The 18,666-nt window shown below is 44.0% G+C and overlaps 1 protein-coding gene across 1 annotated transcript in view; it reads left to right on the top strand.

Moving 5' to 3' along the window:
* Nucleotides 1–18,666, top strand: part of AOC1 (amine oxidase copper containing 1) — a 158,141-nt gene that overhangs the window by 12,575 nt on the left and 126,900 nt on the right. Inside the window, exon 2 of the mRNA XM_069645956.1 lies at nucleotides 17,083–18,655. Coding sequence (XP_069502057.1) covers nucleotides 17,110–18,655 — 1,546 coding nt within the window. The 5' untranslated portion in view covers nucleotides 17,083–17,109. The remainder of the gene's footprint in view (nucleotides 1–17,082; nucleotides 18,656–18,666) is intronic.

Consider the following 18,666-nt stretch of genomic DNA (forward strand, 5'->3'; position numbering starts at 1 on the left):
GCGGAGAGTAGAGGCAGGTAGATTTAGAAAGAGGCTGTTACAATAGCCCAACCTAGAGAGAACCAAAGATTGGTAGGCCATGAGCTTCTGGGGGAAGGAGAAGAAAGGCAGAGTACCTCTGAGGAGGTGCAGTAGGAAGTTTGACTTTTTAGAGACATCAGAGATGTGGGCGGAGAAGGAAAGTGTTGAGTCAAAGATGACCCTGAGGTTTTTAGCCTCGCAGGTGGGAGTAGGAGGAGGGCCAAGGGAGGCCGGCCAGAGAGTGAGGGGAAAGGATGGTGTGAAGGTGTGTCAATGAGGAGGATCTCCATCTTGCTGGCATTCAGACAAAGATCATTGGTGGCACACCAATCTTGAAAGGCAGTTAGGCAATCAGAGATGAGAGAGGGAGAGGAGGTGGCCGAGGGCAGCCTGAAAATGAGTTGTGTCGTCAGCGTAGCACTGGAAATTTGAGCAGAAAATGGCAATGCAGTCGGCGAGAGTTGCCAGGTATTGGTTGAAAAGCCAGGGCAAGAGGTTAGACCCCTGGGGAACACCACAGGTAGAGAGGAATATAGATGATAGAAGGACCCAAGTTTGACCTGGGAGGGTCGATCAGAGAGGAAAGAGGTAGTCAAAGGTCCAATACATGATAATTTCAAGACGTGGATTAGTGTGGGATTGATGAAGATGTAATCTAATCTGGAAAAGGATACATGAGGATTTGAGAATAAAGGTGTAATCCTTACGATTCAGGTTATCATAGCTCTATGTATCATTTAGATTGATGTATTGTATAACATTCAAGGGATGTTTATGGGTATTGGTGCTAAAAAATTTAGTATTGAATTTACAATCTAAAGTAAAATCATATACTTGAATACAGTCACCACAAAATAATCTTTCATATGACAATGGGGCTAATTTAATTTTTAAAGTATTCCAGAATGCAGTATTTGAGCAGTAAAACCATATGCATTGACAATTGTGGCTGGGACTAAGTTAATCATACTCCCAATAATATTGTATCTGCCATTAACATCAGCTTCTTCTGTTGGTTTTTGAAAATTGAGTTTCTTTTCAATTTAAATAGTAACTCCCCCTTTTTATGAATTGCAGTTGAAAAATAGACTTGACCAATCCATTCTCTCTGCAACTTAACATTTTCCTCTGAAGAGTCTAGATGGGTTTCTTGAATCGATACACTGTCCAATTTTAGTTTAGCAAGATGAGAGAGGATCATTTGCTGTTTAACAGGAGGATTGACAGCTTTAACATTCCATTTGACTATTTCACGATGCATAGCAAAGAGTAAATGTTAAATAGGATAAAACATAGTATCAATTCAAAGCTATAGTATGGAAAATACTTATGCTGTTTTTAATTCCTAATGACCCATACCAATACATATTTGAATAAAGATGCAACCATTAACAACACATCGGAAGTAACAAAAAAGGGAGAAATATATGATGAATGTAAAGATAACACGTTAAACAACAAGAACACATAGAAAACAGAGACAACTCCTGGGTGGCCCGCATTACACATGACCACCTAGCTTGTAGGGACCGGCAGCAAGTCTTTTGTTTTAAAGAATTCTAAATCTTGACACATTTAAGTAAACTGAATAAAATTTACCAGCATATGCTAATTAAAAATGATTTTGTATCCATGAATGTAAAGTTCTCATTCAGTTAATTGATTAAGAGTAACCTCAGCATTTTAATAGGAGATCCTGATTTGTCTCTTGCTTTATCTTGATGTTCTGAGATTACTGCAGAGACAGAAGGACCCTCCCTATTTTGAAATTGTGAAATGAACTAGCCTTAGAGTAGTAATGCTGGCTCCATTTATGATTTGGCCAAGCGCTATCTATGCCCAAAGAGAAAGAATTATTAGATGTAGAAGGATCGTCCGCTTCAGTGACTTTCATTGCATTAGGGTCTAGGAACTTAACAAATTTGAAGAGAGAATCCATTTCAAGAAATTCTTTTGTAGGAGCATTATTATTATTATAGGTATAATAGGAATTGTGATTATCAATTTGGTTGGATGAGGAAGACAAGGTCTAATGCCAAGTTCTTTAAGCATTGGTTGTATTTGTAAAATTCCTTTACTCTTGTTTAGGGCATTTTTCGTAAAGGTCTGGGGAAAATAATGTTTCTTGTCCTGCATAAAAAAACGGAACGCCGCTTTTTTGCATGTGACGGAACCTGCTGAGCATGTTGGTGATGAACAAAACAGGCAAGAGGTTTCGGCGAGTGGCTGGTGGAAACAACCTGCCGTTTTATTCTGTGTGCTCTTTGCAGCTCAAGTGGTGGTGTTATTGAGAGGCCAAGAACATTTGGTTTCCAATTTTCTAAGAACTTTTTTAGATTAGCTCTCTCCTCCTTCTCAGGAATACCATAAATATGAACATTATTTCTCCTGTTGTGGTCTTCCTACTCAATATAGCAAATTTCAAGCTGCTTAAGTGTACTTTGCATGCGCTCAAGGCCCTCGATTCTGTCTTCGGCCGATGAAATGCATTCCTCTGCTTCATACAATCTGTTTGAGCAGAGCTTGATATCATTCTCAAACAACTGAAAGTCTTCTTGAATGGCTATATATCGTGTATCCAATAAATACATGGAAGAGATGATTATAGCAAGTTCTGAGAACATTATTTCATGGCTGTGTTCGATAGGAGAGATTTTTTTTTGCCATAAGCACTTTCATGGGCTCCTCACATAAGTTTGCCATAATGATAAGATACAACAATAACTATCAAGTGATATTATGATTATCGGTTCAAATGGCTACTTCAAAGTATTTTTTGTTGATCAAATGAGGATTAAATCAAATATATTTAGTCATATGAATCTTCAAGAAATTGTATTGAAAATAACATTGTCTTGATATGTGGTCACAACAACAGAAGTAGAAGTTAATGAGTTGAAAGATTTTCACATATCAGTTTTTACAAGACTTAGAGAAGTACATGAGCGGGACACTGAGGAATGCAGCGCATGAGACGGGACTGGAAACATGTGTGCCAGAGCGCAACAGTTACGTCATCCGCTACGCTAAGAGAGCCTGCAAATTTAAATGAATGGAGTTTGGCATCTGAAAACAGGGTAGAGGCAGCCATCTGAGAGGTTACATTATCAGGAAACTGCACCCGACCACCACATTGATTGGTTTTGGAGATGTTACTGGAATTGAAGCGCTTCAGATAGCTATAACCACCTTTTACAGTGAGACCATGGTGGCTTTGAATGCAGCTCCAATAGGCAACGAATATAATAATTTAATAAACCTTCCATTCTAGACCTGTCATACAACAATTACCACAGTCTTACCTGCTTGCACGATTGATTGTCATTAGCAGTAAACAATAAAAATACTGTGTCGACATGCACCCGATCCCCGATTAGACTGCTGTTTTTTTAAATGCTGGCCATGCATCCAGACCCAAGACATTTCTAAGTGCAAAATGATCAAGAGGAAGACATTCATGTCATTACACTGGGAGCTGCAGCGAAGGGGCTGCCCTCTGGCCTCTATGCACCACTATGGATGATGATCACCATTTCAAATGGCCTATTTACATTTTCCGACAAACCCTGCCAATCTCTACAGATCCTCGCAGAGGCTGGCTGAGAAAACCATGTCTACCTTCTCCTACATTACAGTTAATCGAGATGCCTCTTTCCCACATACACATTTAGCTTGTGTGCCCAAGTCCCTGTGCCAGGTTTGGAAGCAGAGTATCCTGATTATGGTTCCAAAAGGTCTCCCACCACAGGCCAAGATCAAGCTTTTTGTACACGGCCACTGCACCTCGCAGACCTCATGGAGAAAGGGACACATCTAGATCTCTAAGGCTACCTCCCAATTTGAAAGCTGAAACCTGACAATTGTGGTCTGATTAGATTCATGCCATCTGATTAAGTGGTCTTCTGGGTGACATGAGTCATTGGTTGTTCATCAACGGTATCCCATCTATTGTTTTGTATATGCAATGATCTGATTTTGAGCTGAATTGGTTTCTGGTGTTCCATCTCTCCCCCCTCCCCCCTTTGATTCTGTCTGGTGTGTGCTTTGTCACAGGGGCAGATGACAACTTGTAGTGTTGGTGCAACAACATCCTCTATTGTTGCATCACTGTGCTGCTAAGTTCTGTGTTTTACGGTTTGGTTGATTTGATTGTAATGGGTTGTTCCAACTTACTTACATCTCTCTATCTAGTCTCTTTTCTATGCTTTCTCTGGGTATCTTTACACTGTTGTAGCAATCCGGAGCCTTTTGATAATGATGTAGATTTTTGGCAACATATTGCACCTATGGGGTCCCTGTCCTCAGCCGAGCAGGACAACTCCCTGTTTGTTGCACTTAACTCAATTAATTCCCCCAAGACACTCCCATAATGGTAAATATAATACATGGAATGTGCAGGGTCTAAGATCCTCTATTGAAAGACAAAAGATCCTGACCCATCTGAGGAAGCTGGACACCCACATTGCCCTCATTCGGGAAACACACCTTTCTGAAAAGAAACGGACCGACTTTGGAGTTAGTGGTTGTGTCAGATTTCTTGTTCAGAGGCGAAAAGTCACAAAGGGGGAGTTGTTATATTATTTCATAAGAAAATCCAGCAATACATTCTAAAAACTAGAGCTGACAATTTAGGTAGGTGGGTTATGGTAAAAAAGTATAATTGGCACATCGATTATAACGGTCTTCAATCTTTACAGCCATATTCAGGCAAATCCTAGTTTTAGGAAGGACTTACACCAGACTTTACAGTCTCAGAACTGTTCCTCTCTTGTGATTGGAGGTGACTGTAATCAATCTCTGGAGCTGGTTTTAGATAGGATATCATTGTGTAGGTTTTGCCCATCCAAGATGCACAGGGCATTTGAGCAGTTCATCCAGGGCAACGAGTTGGTAGATGGGTGGCGACTATGTAACCCTGACACACTGGAATGCACATTCACACCCATACACTATTCTTACTCCAAAATAGATTCACTCTTTTTGAGTAGGGGCTTGGTGACGAAGCTTTATAAAGCCGGTATTTCACGTAATTTAATGTCTGACCATGCCACAGTTGTAATGCCCCTGGATTGGCTATAGAGGGTAGTAACAATAAATATTGCCTTAACAGTGATTTATTTAGCTCAATATATTTCACAACCTCAGTTGAACAGTTCACAGAGGAATTCCTTCAACTGAATGAGACCAGGGCTGTATCTTCAGTTTCGATTTGGGTAGTGTTCTGGGCTATATGTTATGTTATGTTATTTTGCATTTATATAGTGCCTTATATACCATTGGTATGGTCTGAAGGCGCTGGTAGGTTGAACGCCCTTGGGAACCGAAGTTTAGATCAGTAGAGGGAGTAGGGAGAGTCAAAGGTGCGTGTGAGCACCAGTTATGTGTGCAGCTTGAGCGTGTAATAGCTGCTTCTTGGCGGTAGGTGTGGTGGTTGCGGGGTCAGGAATGTGTGTTCGTTCTGGCAGGATTTATCCAGACCGGATGTGGCTGCGTTAGGCCTGAGGAGTACGCCTGGCTGGGGGTGTGAAACCAGCAGTGTTTACATAGAGTGATGTGGAGTATGTGGCGGTTGTTGGTATGAGAACAGTTATACCGAATGGTGTCATAGTATCTCTGAGTTCTAGTTGAGTGGTGGTGTAAAGGAGAGAGTAAGCATGTGGTGGGTTATGTGGTCATTCGAACGTTTTCAGCATTCCAAACTATTCTATGTACTTCACCACATCCGTTCCATGCACCCTATCCATTCCATGCACCCAGTCTGTTCCCTACATTCCGGTCTGCTCCACGCACTCATGCATTCCAGTTCGCCCTGCACGTTCTAGTCCGTCCCGCACGCTCCAGTCTGCCCTGCGTGCACGAGTCTGGACCACGCATGCTCTACGTCATCCTCCATTCTACGCAACTCGTCTGCTCTACGCAGCACGTCCATTTGTTCCGGGCACTCCTTTGCTCCTGGAATGGCACTCCTTCGCTCCACATACTATGCACCCGTCCCCTCTGCGCGCCCGTCCCCTCTGCGCTTCCGTCCCCTCTGCGCTTCCGTCCCCTCTGCGTGCCCGTCCCCTCTGCGCGCCCGTCCCCTCTATGCACTCTTCTCTTCTATGCACTCTTCTCATCTACGCACACGTCCCCTCTACGCACACGTCCCCTCTGCACACTTGTCCCCTCTAGGCACTCATCCCCTCCAGGCACTCGTCCCCTCTAATCACTCCCGGCACACATCCGCTCTCCACACTCATCCATCCTCAGCCACTCTCTGCCCTCATCCGCTCTACGCCCTCATCCGCTCTCCGCACTCATCCGCTCCCCGCATCTATGCATCCGTTCCACGTGCTCATCCGTTCCACGTGCTCATCCCCGCCCCGTGCTCATCCCCGCCCCGTGCTCATCCCCGCCCCGTGCTCATCCCGGCCCGTGCTCTTCTGCTCCCCGCGCTCTTCAGCTTTATTCACTCTTCATTTTCGACACATTTAACAGTAATATCCTGTTCTACATATTCATCTCTACACTCATCCGCTCTGCACACTCATCCGCTCTGCACACTCATCCGCTCTACACATTCATCTTCTCAGCGTTCTCCACATTTTTCTGCAGTCACTCGGTCTACACACTCATCTGCTCTATGCACTTCGCTGTACTTACACACTTATCTGCTCTACGCATTCATCCAGCCGCTCTACACACTCATCCGTTCAACATATTAATCCGTTTTATACACTCCTCATATCTACACACTAATCCGATCTACACACTCATCTGCTCACCGCATTCATCTGTCAGTGCATTCATCCGTTTCACATGTTTCATCGGTTCTATCGATTTCATCCACTCCATTCACTCAATTCATTCATCATGCATTATATCCATTTCATTGATTTAAATCTGTTTTTGTACTATTTATTCTTATTATTCACTTCGCTGCTTTGCTCTACTTTACTCATTCTGTTCTGTTTGTCTTTTCAGTTTATATTAGTGGTTATTAGATGTCGATTCTCACATCTGGTAGTTTGTTGGGTTGGTGTCATTGAGGTGCTTTTATTCTGTTTGGGTCATTTCGCGTACGGGTCGGTTCTAGGGGAAGAGCCAGGTTTTCAGCAGTTTGCGGAAAGACATTAGATCCTCAGTAAGGCAGATGTGGGGTAGGAGTGCGTTCCACAGTGTGGGGGCCAAGGCTGAGAATGATGATCCGCCTAACCTGACTGAGTTTGTCTTGTGGATGATTAGGAGGCCGGCTGAGCTTGATCTTAGAGTGCGTTGAGGGTGATAGGCTTTTAGCTTGTTTTGAAGATATTGAGGTCTGGTTTTATGCACTGCTCGATGGGAGATGCATAAGGTTTTGAAGGTCACGCTTCGGGCGACTGGAAGCCAGTGCAGAGTCTTAAGGGATGGGGAGATGTGGTCTCTTGGGCCGTGCGCAAGTAGCAGTTTGTCTGCAGCGTTTTGTGCCCTTTGAAGTTTATTCAGTTGGTATGCATGGAGTCCGAGGTAGAGGGGGTTTGCGTAGTCGAGTCTTGATATAACAATTGATTGGACCACGGAGAGTCTGTTGGGAAAGGAGAGATATGGAAAGATGCGCTTAAGGGTTTTAAGGTGGTAGTGGCATGACTTTGAGACGTTGTTGATTTGACGCGAGAGTGTTAGGTCAGAGCCAAGCGTGCATCCAAGGTTTTTTACTGCGTTAGAGGGGGTTGGTGGGTTGCCCATGGCGGATGGCCAGGGTAGTGGGTCTGGAAGAAGTTCGGAGTTGCCACATACCATGATTTCAGTTTTGGAGGGGTTTAACAAGAGGGGGCTTTGGGTCATCCAGAGCTCTATGTCAAGGAGGCAGGAGGCGAGGTCAGGTCGGGAGTTGGGTTTTGAGTTCAGGAGTTTTAGGATTAGTTGAGTGTTGTCAGCGTAGTTGTAACACAGGATGTTATGTGAGCGAATTATTGTTGGGAGGGTGATCAAGTAGAGATTGAACAGGAGGGCAGATAGGTATGCACCTTGTGCGACTCCCGTGTCGACTGGTTTGGCAAGGAACCTCCTGTTTGAGATGGGCTGGTAGTTTTTGAGCTCTAGGGGGTCGAGAGAAGGTTTTTTTAATAGAGGTTTGACATGAACCGTTTTGAACGCGTCGGGAAAGATACCCAAGGAAAGGGAGTCATTTATGATGGATCTTGCATGTTCTCCTGCGCATGTGGAAGTGAATATTTCTTTGAGTGTTGTGGCCGGGCAAGGATCTAAGGGAGAGCCGGATGGTTTGCGGGCAGAGAGAAGTTTGAGAAATTGGTCTGGTGATATTGGACTAAAGGATTCGAACGTTGATAGTGATCTCAGGCGGTGGGTTGGCCGGAATGGGGGGAGGGTTGCCTGGAGGATGTAAGAGAGCCAGTTTGGTGTTTAGAGCATTTGTTCTTTCCAGAGCCGTGGCGTAAAAGTGGAGAGAGTGAGTTGCACAGTGATTGGGAGGGAGTCGGGACGGTTGTAGTGCATGCTGGTTTGGTGAATTCGGAGATGATTTTGTGAAGTTCTTTGCTGGGGTTTTTGCAGTTTAGGATTCGGGAGTTGTAGTGGGCTTTTTTTGCTTTCCGGATTTCGGCCTTGTACTGATGAAGGTGTCGGGCCAAGGTGGTACCGTTCTCCTGGGATTTGTCTTTCTGCCATTTGCGTTCTAGGTATTTATATAGTTGTTTAGTGGTTTTAAGCTTAGGTGTGAACCATCTAGGGAACAGGCCACGGCGGGCTGATGGTTTACAGGAGGGTGTGAGCCGCATTAGTGAGGAGTTGAGCCATGAGTCAAAGGCCTCGGGGGTTAATTGTTTATTGAGTTGGCCGGTGGATGGTGGAGATTGGAGGAGTGCGTCGGCTAGGTCAGGAACGATTGTTAGTTTTTTCCAGCATTTGCGTAGCTTCGGAGGTTCTGATTCGCATAGGGGAAGGGGGTCAGGTGAGAGAATGGATAAGGAAACAATGAAATGATCGGACCAGATGATAGGGGTGGGGGGGTTTAGATGTATCTGGTTGTGGGAGCTAAAGATGGCATCAAGAGTGTGTCCTTTATAGTGAGTCGGGCCGTTTATGTGGGGTTGGAGGTTAATTGCGTCTAGACCGTCAACCAGAGAGTGTGTCATAGGGTTGGTGGGGATGTCGAGCCATATGTTGAAGTCTCCAAGAAGGGTGAGGTTGGGATGGTTGGATATCATTGGATATGAAGCTTGGAAGAATAGGGTAGCAAGGCAGGAGACAGCGAAGTCTCTCAAGGCTATAAGCATCAACGCATTAGACTATTAACTTACTCCCTATTCAGAAAAGTTATAAGCCCATACTCATGCTAATATTAAATATTAGAAACGCAGTTCTTACAGAGCATACAGTATTTTGTTAAAATACCACTCTAAATTCTTTAGGTGGGCCAAACCAAGCTGGGTCACAGGTTGTCGCGTACCTGCAAACTAGCAGTCTGAATACTAAAGCTGCTGCTCTAAAGGTGGAAGATAGAACTATTGTAAAATATGAGGATATAGCGAGTTCCTTTGCTAAATACCACACATTGGGCCTCATTCCGAGTTCGGAGGTAACCACGCACTATTTGCGGCATGGCTGCCTCTGAACTCGTCCAAACTCCGGCCTGGTGAATGGAGTAATTACGGTACATTCCGAGGTCGGAGGGACCGGTAATTCCCCATTCACCAGGGCCATTCCCCATTCCCATTTGAGCCCCCATAGGGCTCAATGGGAAGGGGGAAGGCGGCAATAACGGCACCGTAAATTATGGTACCGTTATTGACCCCAGAGTCCCTTTGCGGGTCCCGTCCTTAACGCCTGCTAAAAGCAGGCGTTAAGGAAGGACCCGCAAAGGGAACTCGTAGTCGGGCGGTAAGGGTTTAACGGCACCGGTCTCATTACCGGTGACCGTTAACCCTTACCGCCCTACTCGGAATGAGGCCCATTGTTTCATACTTCTGAAAAATATTCACTCAAAATGTTAAACTGAAACCTACTTACAAAATACTCCCCATCCAACACATTATATTTTCTCAACTGAAATATACAAAACTAGGAAAAGAGATTACTCTAAAAAAGGACCCCCTTTTGGTAAAGAAATGATAGGACTTTATCCCTGATTAATACAGAAGCAACATTTTAGCAATACACTGTAAAGCATTAATGACTAAATTGATCCATAACAACCAAACTAGATTCCTTAAGGTGAGACTAACTTCAGAAAATAGTTGCTTGTTGTCTGACATTGTAGACACGGTTTGTAAAACTGATAAATTGCAGGATGCAATCCCATTAAATTCCAAGAAGGCATTCTACAGGGTGAACTGGTCTTTTCTAGCAAAGGCTTTACGCTGGCAGAAGTTGGATCAGAAGGCTCTCTAATGTTCACTTTATATTAACATCCGAGTGCCACAGCTTTTGTCAATGGCATTTTCTCCTCTAATTTTGATCAACATTATACACGAAACAGGGATGCACTTTGTCCCCTTTTTTGTTTATATTATCCTTAGAACCGCTTCTCCAGTGGATATGGATTAACTAGCCCATCAAAGGTGAGCAAACTCATTCTCTCCAAGTTAAGGTGCTTGCTTTCCAATGATATTGTGGCCTTTTTGGAAGGTTTGCTAACCTCCCCTCCCTGCCTTTTCAGATTAAATCAAACATTACTCCAGTGTTTCAAGGCACAAACTAAATGTAGACAAAATGAAGTCATGCCTGTGAACAAACATTGGCCCTCATTACGAGTCTGCTGGTAAATCGCTGGTGCTACCAGCAGGTTACCGGCAGACTCGCCTTATGGTTTCTGCTGCCAGATATCCCGGTGCTACCAGGATATCACAAGCAGCGGGGAAAAGGTGAGTTGGGAATGGGAACCCTGAAGCACCAGCACCGGTAGTAAGGCTGCCGGTGCTTCAGTGAAAAAGCTGCTGGTAGAGGTCAGAACTACTGACAGATCAGGCTGCCAGTAGTTCACAGGTCCTACCGGCAGACTCAAAATGAGCCGGTCCAGAAAAGGTGCCGGTACTGTTGTTAATGACACCTTCATTTCCGGACCGGCTCAATTATAATGAGGGTCATTGTCTCAGAGAGCTTGTCGACAGTTCTGGTCTTCACTAAAAACCATTTGGTTTTTAGATACCTGGGAATCTAGTTTACCAAGGATATACAAGATACAATACGAGTAAAGTCTGGTGTTATAACAACCAAAGTCGAAAGCCGACTAACCAAGTGGTCCATGCTCCTCCCCGCTGGGTGAGGCCACTTAAAAGCAATTAAGATATCTATTAGCCCTGTGTTCCGATATTCCCTCATGATTCTACCCCTGGAATAGCCACCCCCTTCTTTAAGACTATCAATAAGGCACTCTCACAATTTCTGTGGAAAGGGAGAAAACAAGAATATCACTTAACATGCTTATTCTACAGCCGATTCAGGGTGGAGCAGGATTCCCCCCATTTTAAAGAACACCTTGATGCATTCACAATCAATAAGGGGTTGCACTGGTACGCAGACAGTAATCATTCTCTTACTCTGAGGTGCATTGAGTTGAAAGCATATTTGGCCACCCTGTTTCAAACCAATGACATCCTATACCTGAAAACTAAGCAGTCACTCCTGGGCTTGCAAGCAGTGTTGAACACGGTCAAAGCTTTACCTGCCTGGGTGTGATAGACAGGATGGGAAGCTGGTTCACGAACTTCGCAACCGCTTTGCTTTAATGATAACCTAAAACCAGCTGCCAAACTTATATTTTGGCATTCTTGTACACACTTAGGTCTATTATATATGAACCAGACTTGGCCAGCCTCTAGTTTAGTTTCTTGTACGCTCTCACAATCAACATGTATTCTCCCAGCAGCTGAATGTATGAAATACTTCCAATTGGTCCCATGTGATCGCACACTAGGGCAGGCTTCACCTGTGAAACATTGTAGCAGTTCACAGTTCAAAGGTCCCACCTGTGGCCTTTCTTGGGTACAACATACTGTCATCAACCAATTACTGACATCCTAATCTCAAAGTTGAACTAGCATGAGTATGGAATGGGAAACTGCTACTCCAATATCTCTTTGGCCAGCAACCTGGGAGAGGATCTGGAGTACATCAGTGGCTGCTTGAGCCGCCCAGAGCCTCTTCATGATTTATAACATGGCATCTTTTATTGCATTTCCCTAATATTGATGGTATAAAGTCAATGTATGTGCTATAGAGATAGGATCTTTCAAGCATATGGTCTTTGGTTTTAGATACCCCTCTAAGTACTTCACAATAAACATATCTACAACAATATAAACCAATCAAATCGTATAATACAAACAGATTACTCAAATATCAAAGCTTCTATAAATCTTCATACTGAAGTCAGCTTGTAGGGGTCATGATTACATCAAAAGACTCTAAGCATAAGTCTTGTTAGTTTAAAGGCGAGAGTTGGATGATAAGGGTAGATGTTAATAGGATGTCTTTGCCTACTGGATTTGATTGGTTTATGTTGTTGTTGTAAATATGTTTATTGTGAAGTACTTATTGTAGTCTCATGTTTGCTCATTTTGAAGTATCTATTGCACAATCATGCTGTTGATCATTCTCTATGTACTTAGTAAGTGATGTGTTAAGTAGCATTAACAAGATACATAGTTTGTTAAATAACATTTTGAAGGCACACTTGAGTTTCTCTCATACATTTTTAAATGATTGAAACTAATATAAAAAATGTACAATACGAAAATGTTTCTATTTTTTCATATATAGGAATACTGGCACATATGGGTGCAGCCAACATGTATGTGTATGGGCACAGCCAGCATGCAAGCGTTTTTCATACTGACATATAGGCATCTATTGTTAGAAAAGGCATTCTCACTTGCATCTATTGGGTTTTTACATGTGTTATGCTGTAAAATTGATTGCAAACTGTGCAGCTTTATACCCTTTTTTCCACAGAAAGTGTGCTGTAAATGCCTCATTTTAATCCATTATTTTTCCCAATTTTCTGACCTTCTTTTGGTTGGTTTGGGCTCCCTTGCCTTGCTTGCTCGCTCCTGCATATTTGTGGAAAATACGCTTTTCAATTAAAAGACTTCACAAGCTGTCACTGAGAAGAGGATACCTGGGAGGGATGGCCAAAGCAGCTGGATGTCCCAACCTGTCCTGGGCCTTTGAAAGACAAACCTAAAATGAGTACAATGATCCGAGAGCATTTAGAGAAAATGTCACAACAATTAAAAAAATCCCAGATGTCAATTTAAAATGTTTTGGAGCAACCCTGTTTAGTAGCTATGTCAGTGAAAGGGGGAATATAATACAAGGCATATGTATGTGCCTTGCGACTGAAATCTAAAAGTGAAGCCCCTGAGCAGATTCCCCAAAATAAGAATTTCATCCAGTAATGCAGGATCCCTTGAGCCTTCGACATCCTGTATCGAAATGTGGAATGACAAACATTTCTGGTGGTGTCTGCCATAGATAAGAAAGTAATTGCAACATTTTCCTAAATGAATACATGGAACGTTGGGGTTGGAAGTGTGACCCTGATTCACTGAGAATAGGGAGGAAGATAGGCACTACTGTCTCAGAATTCTGAAAGTTCCGAACCCAAGTCTGTGAAATAACTGCAACCAAGTCAACCCCACAAAACATTTGTATAATCATGTCCAAGCAGAGAACCAATAGTGTGTGACAGATAGCATCCATCATTTTAGATTAGAAATAGCCTCAGAATAAGAGAAGCATACGTTTATTCATTTTATTTCTCGAATGAAAACACTATTATACAGGGGTTCTAGTTGTGTCCCATTAACCAACACTGCAATTAGATTTCACCGGAACAGATCCCATTGTCCTTTGGGGATGGTGATGCTCACTATCCCCTGTGCCTACCTCTCCTGAATAGCTGGCTCACTGGCTAGCATGCCAGTACCTAGCTCAGACCTCATGGCCTTCTTGCAATCAGAAACCATTTTCCTCTTGGTTGTTAATCCTGGAGAGGAAGCCATTCTGCAAAAAAGAAACACATGGCTGTGTTTCTAATGTTGCCTTACAGTACTTTTATTTGGGCTCACTAAGCTATAGGCACAGTCCATGCTGTATTCTAGGGATGAATAGTGGTTTCTAAACTTCCTCTCAGCCCCACACACTACTACTAAGCCAGCATTGATCTCACGTGCAAATGTTAAACAGGCACAACATGGATGCTACACCTCCTTCACGTCTTTAAGGTAGCACGGGCCAAGGGGAGGATGTGAGGCAGCTTTGAAACATACAAAACAATAATATTACTGTGGAGTCAAAATAAAAGACATGTCCAATCAATGCCCTGTAAAAATACAAAGAAAGGGAAAGAAACACTAATAAAAAAAACAATTAACAACCCACCCTTGCATTACCATTCACAGAAGATGCAGGGCTTTGGTTACAAAGGACACTCTGAGTATGAAGACATGGGTATATAGGATATTGGCTTTGTAGCAATTATCAAGATTAAATATATGTCATTTTAAAAAAGGTAATGATGTGGGTTTTAATTATTACCAAAGAGCCCAATGAACAAGGCCAGGGGGACAAACACTGTACATACCTAATCACATCGGGGTCACCAAGTGAAGGTCATCCTCCAAAATACAAATCCCAAACTCAGAATAAATGGACACACCCCAGTAGGGAATGAGACCAGGAGAAAGATTGCAAGTTGAATAAAGTTTTATCAGGTAAATGATGCATGCAGAGGATTCTGGTGCTCTTTGAGCACTCTGCCAACAATACAGAAACAACACATCTTTATACAAAAATGTGGTCATCAGTGACAAACAGTATAGGTGGTGAATATCGCAAGTCCATTGGTGCATTACAATGTTACAGTATAGGCCATATTGGGCTGATGCAGCTTGATTGGTTGGTGCGGAGCTGTTACTTCGCGCGGCAAGTGGGTCAGCTGGGCTCATATTGGAGTGGTGAAGGTCAGGCTGGGTCCACAAGATTCAATTGTCCTAATCTAAACTACACATTGACATGCTAAGAGCAATGTAATAAATAAAATGTGTACCGGAATGCAGGGTTGCCTGTAAATCATGAGCAAACATATATACATTCTTAACCTAGGCCTTTGTGGGACAGGGGTGCGGTGGTCCTTTTTGCCAGGTGTCTTATCTAAAGGTTTCGATCTGAGATTTATTCGCCCTGGTGCCTCATGGTTCAAACGAATGGATTGGTAGGTGTTAACTCATGGAGAATATATGATCACATGAGATTAGTTGTATGGGGGCAATCTAGGTTGGCCAGTGGGGAAGGGTCTCACCAACTGCTACATGAAAGAAGAATAAAGGGGCAAAAGGTTGTGCAGGCAATCATTTCTAAAGGTGGGATGCGAAGGAGCAGGGTTGTGTAGATGGATGAATACACAAGTCAGGATTTGCCCTGGTCACACACAGGGCAGTGAGCTCAGAGGAAGAGAAAGAATACAGTTTTCAGTTTGCAACAATTTGCGCCTTGGCTTCCATGAGAACTGTGCTGGTGTGGCGCAGACAGGGGAGGAGGGGGTGGGGCTGTCAGAGCTGGCTGTGCGCGAGGCTAGGTGAAGGGAGAGAAAACCTTTTAGAGATCATTGAACGGTCTAATACAAAAATGAAGTCTACAGAGGCACTAAATGGAGTCTAAGTGTGTCATCCAATGGCTGCGCTCTACTGTCGTCAGTGAAAGACAAGGGGGACGTCTCCCCACAATGGGATGAGCAAACAGACTTTTTTTGTGCGGAATGTACAGGGGGGGTGTATGGACCCTTCCTCCCTTACAATACCTTAATATCTTCTTGCTAGAACTCAACATTGTTGTGCCTGGCTTCTGCGTGCTTTCTGGTATATTAAATCACATTAGAGATGGTTGAGTGGGTCTGATGGGATTCAGCATTGTAGCACAATTAAATAAGTGGCAACAGCACTTAGCTCGAAGAAGCTTGGGCGAGGCAATGTTTGTGTCCGCGTAGTTTGCAGGTGCTTGAAGCAGTTCTAAATTGCAGAGAGAGACACAGACAGCTAATTAGATTCTTGGGATATTGTGAGGCCCTGTTCAGGTTCTCTGAGGAAAGGCGAGAGCTTCTTCCGCCCTTCCGAGCTCTTGAGGTTGCCAGGGACCCTTGCAGATTTTTTCCACTCACCAAGCAACAGGTAAACCTTTTAAAGTTGCAGGTCCTTGGTGTGCTGTAATGATCTTTCTAGGGTTTTCTGAGACACACAAGTCCTTCTTTTGCGCCCTTCCAGCCAGCAGGATCACCATGGACATCTGTAGAGTTTGCCACTTCAACAGGCAGAGTCATGGGTACCTGTGTCCAAACAGCAGGCAGGCCTTCTTCAATAACAGGGATCTTCACTTGTTACTGTGAAGTGGTGAGGGGGTGGTCTGTGTCCCTCCCTTGAAAGGCTTATTTTCCCCCCAATGTCTGAGGATTTGTGGCAGACTGTACCCCAATATGGTTCTAGCTAAATCCCTCTTCTTTAGTTCAAAGATAACCCAACAAGGAGAAGGAAATTTACCCCTTATATAGTAACTTCGTTCTGCAGCAGTTCAATCCTCATGTAAGGGTCAATCCTTGCTGCCATGACAAGAGTCTTGCCAGCTCATGTCAGCTCTTAGAGTGCTTTTTCTACATGAAGTGGGCACATAGGTGTTTGTGGCCTTGGACATTTCATGGTGATGAAACTCTTCCCACGGGTGCAATTCCTCTCCTGGGCTACAATAAACTCCCCGCTCTCCCTGTCTGCCTTACATCAAAAAATCCCTGTCATTATTCCCCTGGTGAGATGTCCCCGTTGTGCTTGCAGAGCCTCCTTTGAAGTAGTTCTACCTCCCACATTCTGCGGCATGTCCTGTTCCCCTGTGAAGGCACCTTGGCCCACCCTAGAGAGATAAAAGTTTCACATAGAAGAAATTGGAATTAGTACTACGGGAGGGTGGATTGGTTTTTGGTGGTGTTTTCTGGGCCCAGAGTTTGAACATTCAACATATGTATTGTTTTATTTTTGTATTCAATTTTAGTCATTAACTATTTCCTCTAAATGATTTCCTTTTTGCTTCCTTTCCAAGATCTCTGAAGTCATCTCATGGTGGAAGATGTGGTCCCAAGCCTTTGTCTGGGCAGTTGCCTTCTGTTGCCTAATCGAAGCCAGCCCCTCTTGGCACTCATCCTCTAAGGGCCAGTACAAGGCCTCTGTCTTTGCAGATTTGACACCGCAGGAGATGACCTCTGTCCAACACTTTCTAATGGGCCAGGAGAGCCTTCAGCTCGCCTCAACCCGCTCCAAGCCACTGAAGAAAAATTCCATCTTTTTGATTGAGCTCTACGTGCCCAAGAAGCGTCATGCTCTCAAGTTCCTGGACCAGGATAGCTTCAAACCTGTACGCGAGGCTATTGCTGTCATTTTTTTCGGTGGCCAGGCCAGCCCAAATGTCACAGAATTTATAGTGGGCCCGCTGCCATATCCTTACTATTACTACCCTTTCTCATACAAGAGCAAACAGGACATAAAGTATGAGTCCCGGCCCATGACATTCGTGGAGTATGAATACATATATCAAAAGATGGTGGAAATAACAGCGCCCGCCAAGCACATCTTTGAAGAAACGTCTGGGTTTTCGCTTCACAACTGCACTGACCGATGCTTGACTTTCTCAGACATCGCACCACGGGGATTGGAATCAGGTGAGCGACGAAGCTGGATTATGTTGCAGCGCTTTGTGGAAGGATATTTCATCCATCCCATTGGCGTTGAGCTCCTCCTGAACCACCGCTCCAGTGACCCCTCAGAGTGGGAGATCGAAAAGATCTGGTACAACAACCAATATTTTGATTCTGTTGAGGAGCTTGTGGAAAAGTACAATGCAAATAGCATCAATAAAGCCAAACTGCCAAAATATTCAAAAGAACACCTATACTCTACCTACATTCCCCGGGGCAAGTTTAAGACTAAGACTAATGTCCATGGACCGAAAGTGTGTGAGCCCCAAGGCAAGCGCTACCTTGTCCAAGGAAACTATGTGGAATATGCTGGGTGGTCCTTTGCCTTCCGAGTCCGTTCTTCTACTGGTCTACAGTTGTTTGATATTAAATTCAACAACGAGCGGATTGCCTATGAGCTCAGCATCCAGGAAGCTATAGCCTTCTATGGTGGTGATACTCCAGCTGCCATGCAAACCAAGTACATTGACTCTGGATGGGGCATGGGAACGGTAAACTATGAATTGGCAAAAGGTATTGACTGCCCAGAGGTGGCCACCTACCAAGACATTTACCATTTCTATGACACTGATAGTCCAGTGCGCTACAAGAATGCTCTCTGCATATTTGAGCAGCCCACAGCCCTCCCAATTCGCCGGCACTTCAACAGCAACTTCAATGGGGGCTACAACTTCTATGGTGGCCTGGAGAGTCATGTACTGGTAATCAGGACAACCTCCACTGTGTATAACTACGACTACATCTGGGATTTCATCTTTTACCTAAATGGGGTGGTAGAAGTGAAGGTCCATGCCACCGGGTACATTCATGCCACCTTCTTCACCCTCGGCGGGCTGCAATATGGCAGCAAGGTCTACGATTATGTCTTGGGGAACCTGCACACCCATTTGATCCACTACAAAGTTGACCTGGATATTGCAGGTAGGCTTTCA

Source organism: Ambystoma mexicanum, chromosome 2p (genome assembly GCF_040938575.1).
Source record: "Ambystoma mexicanum isolate Mex_15411 chromosome 2p, UKY_AmexF1_1, whole genome shotgun sequence".
Lineage (NCBI taxonomy): Eukaryota > Metazoa > Chordata > Amphibia > Caudata > Ambystomatidae > Ambystoma > Ambystoma mexicanum.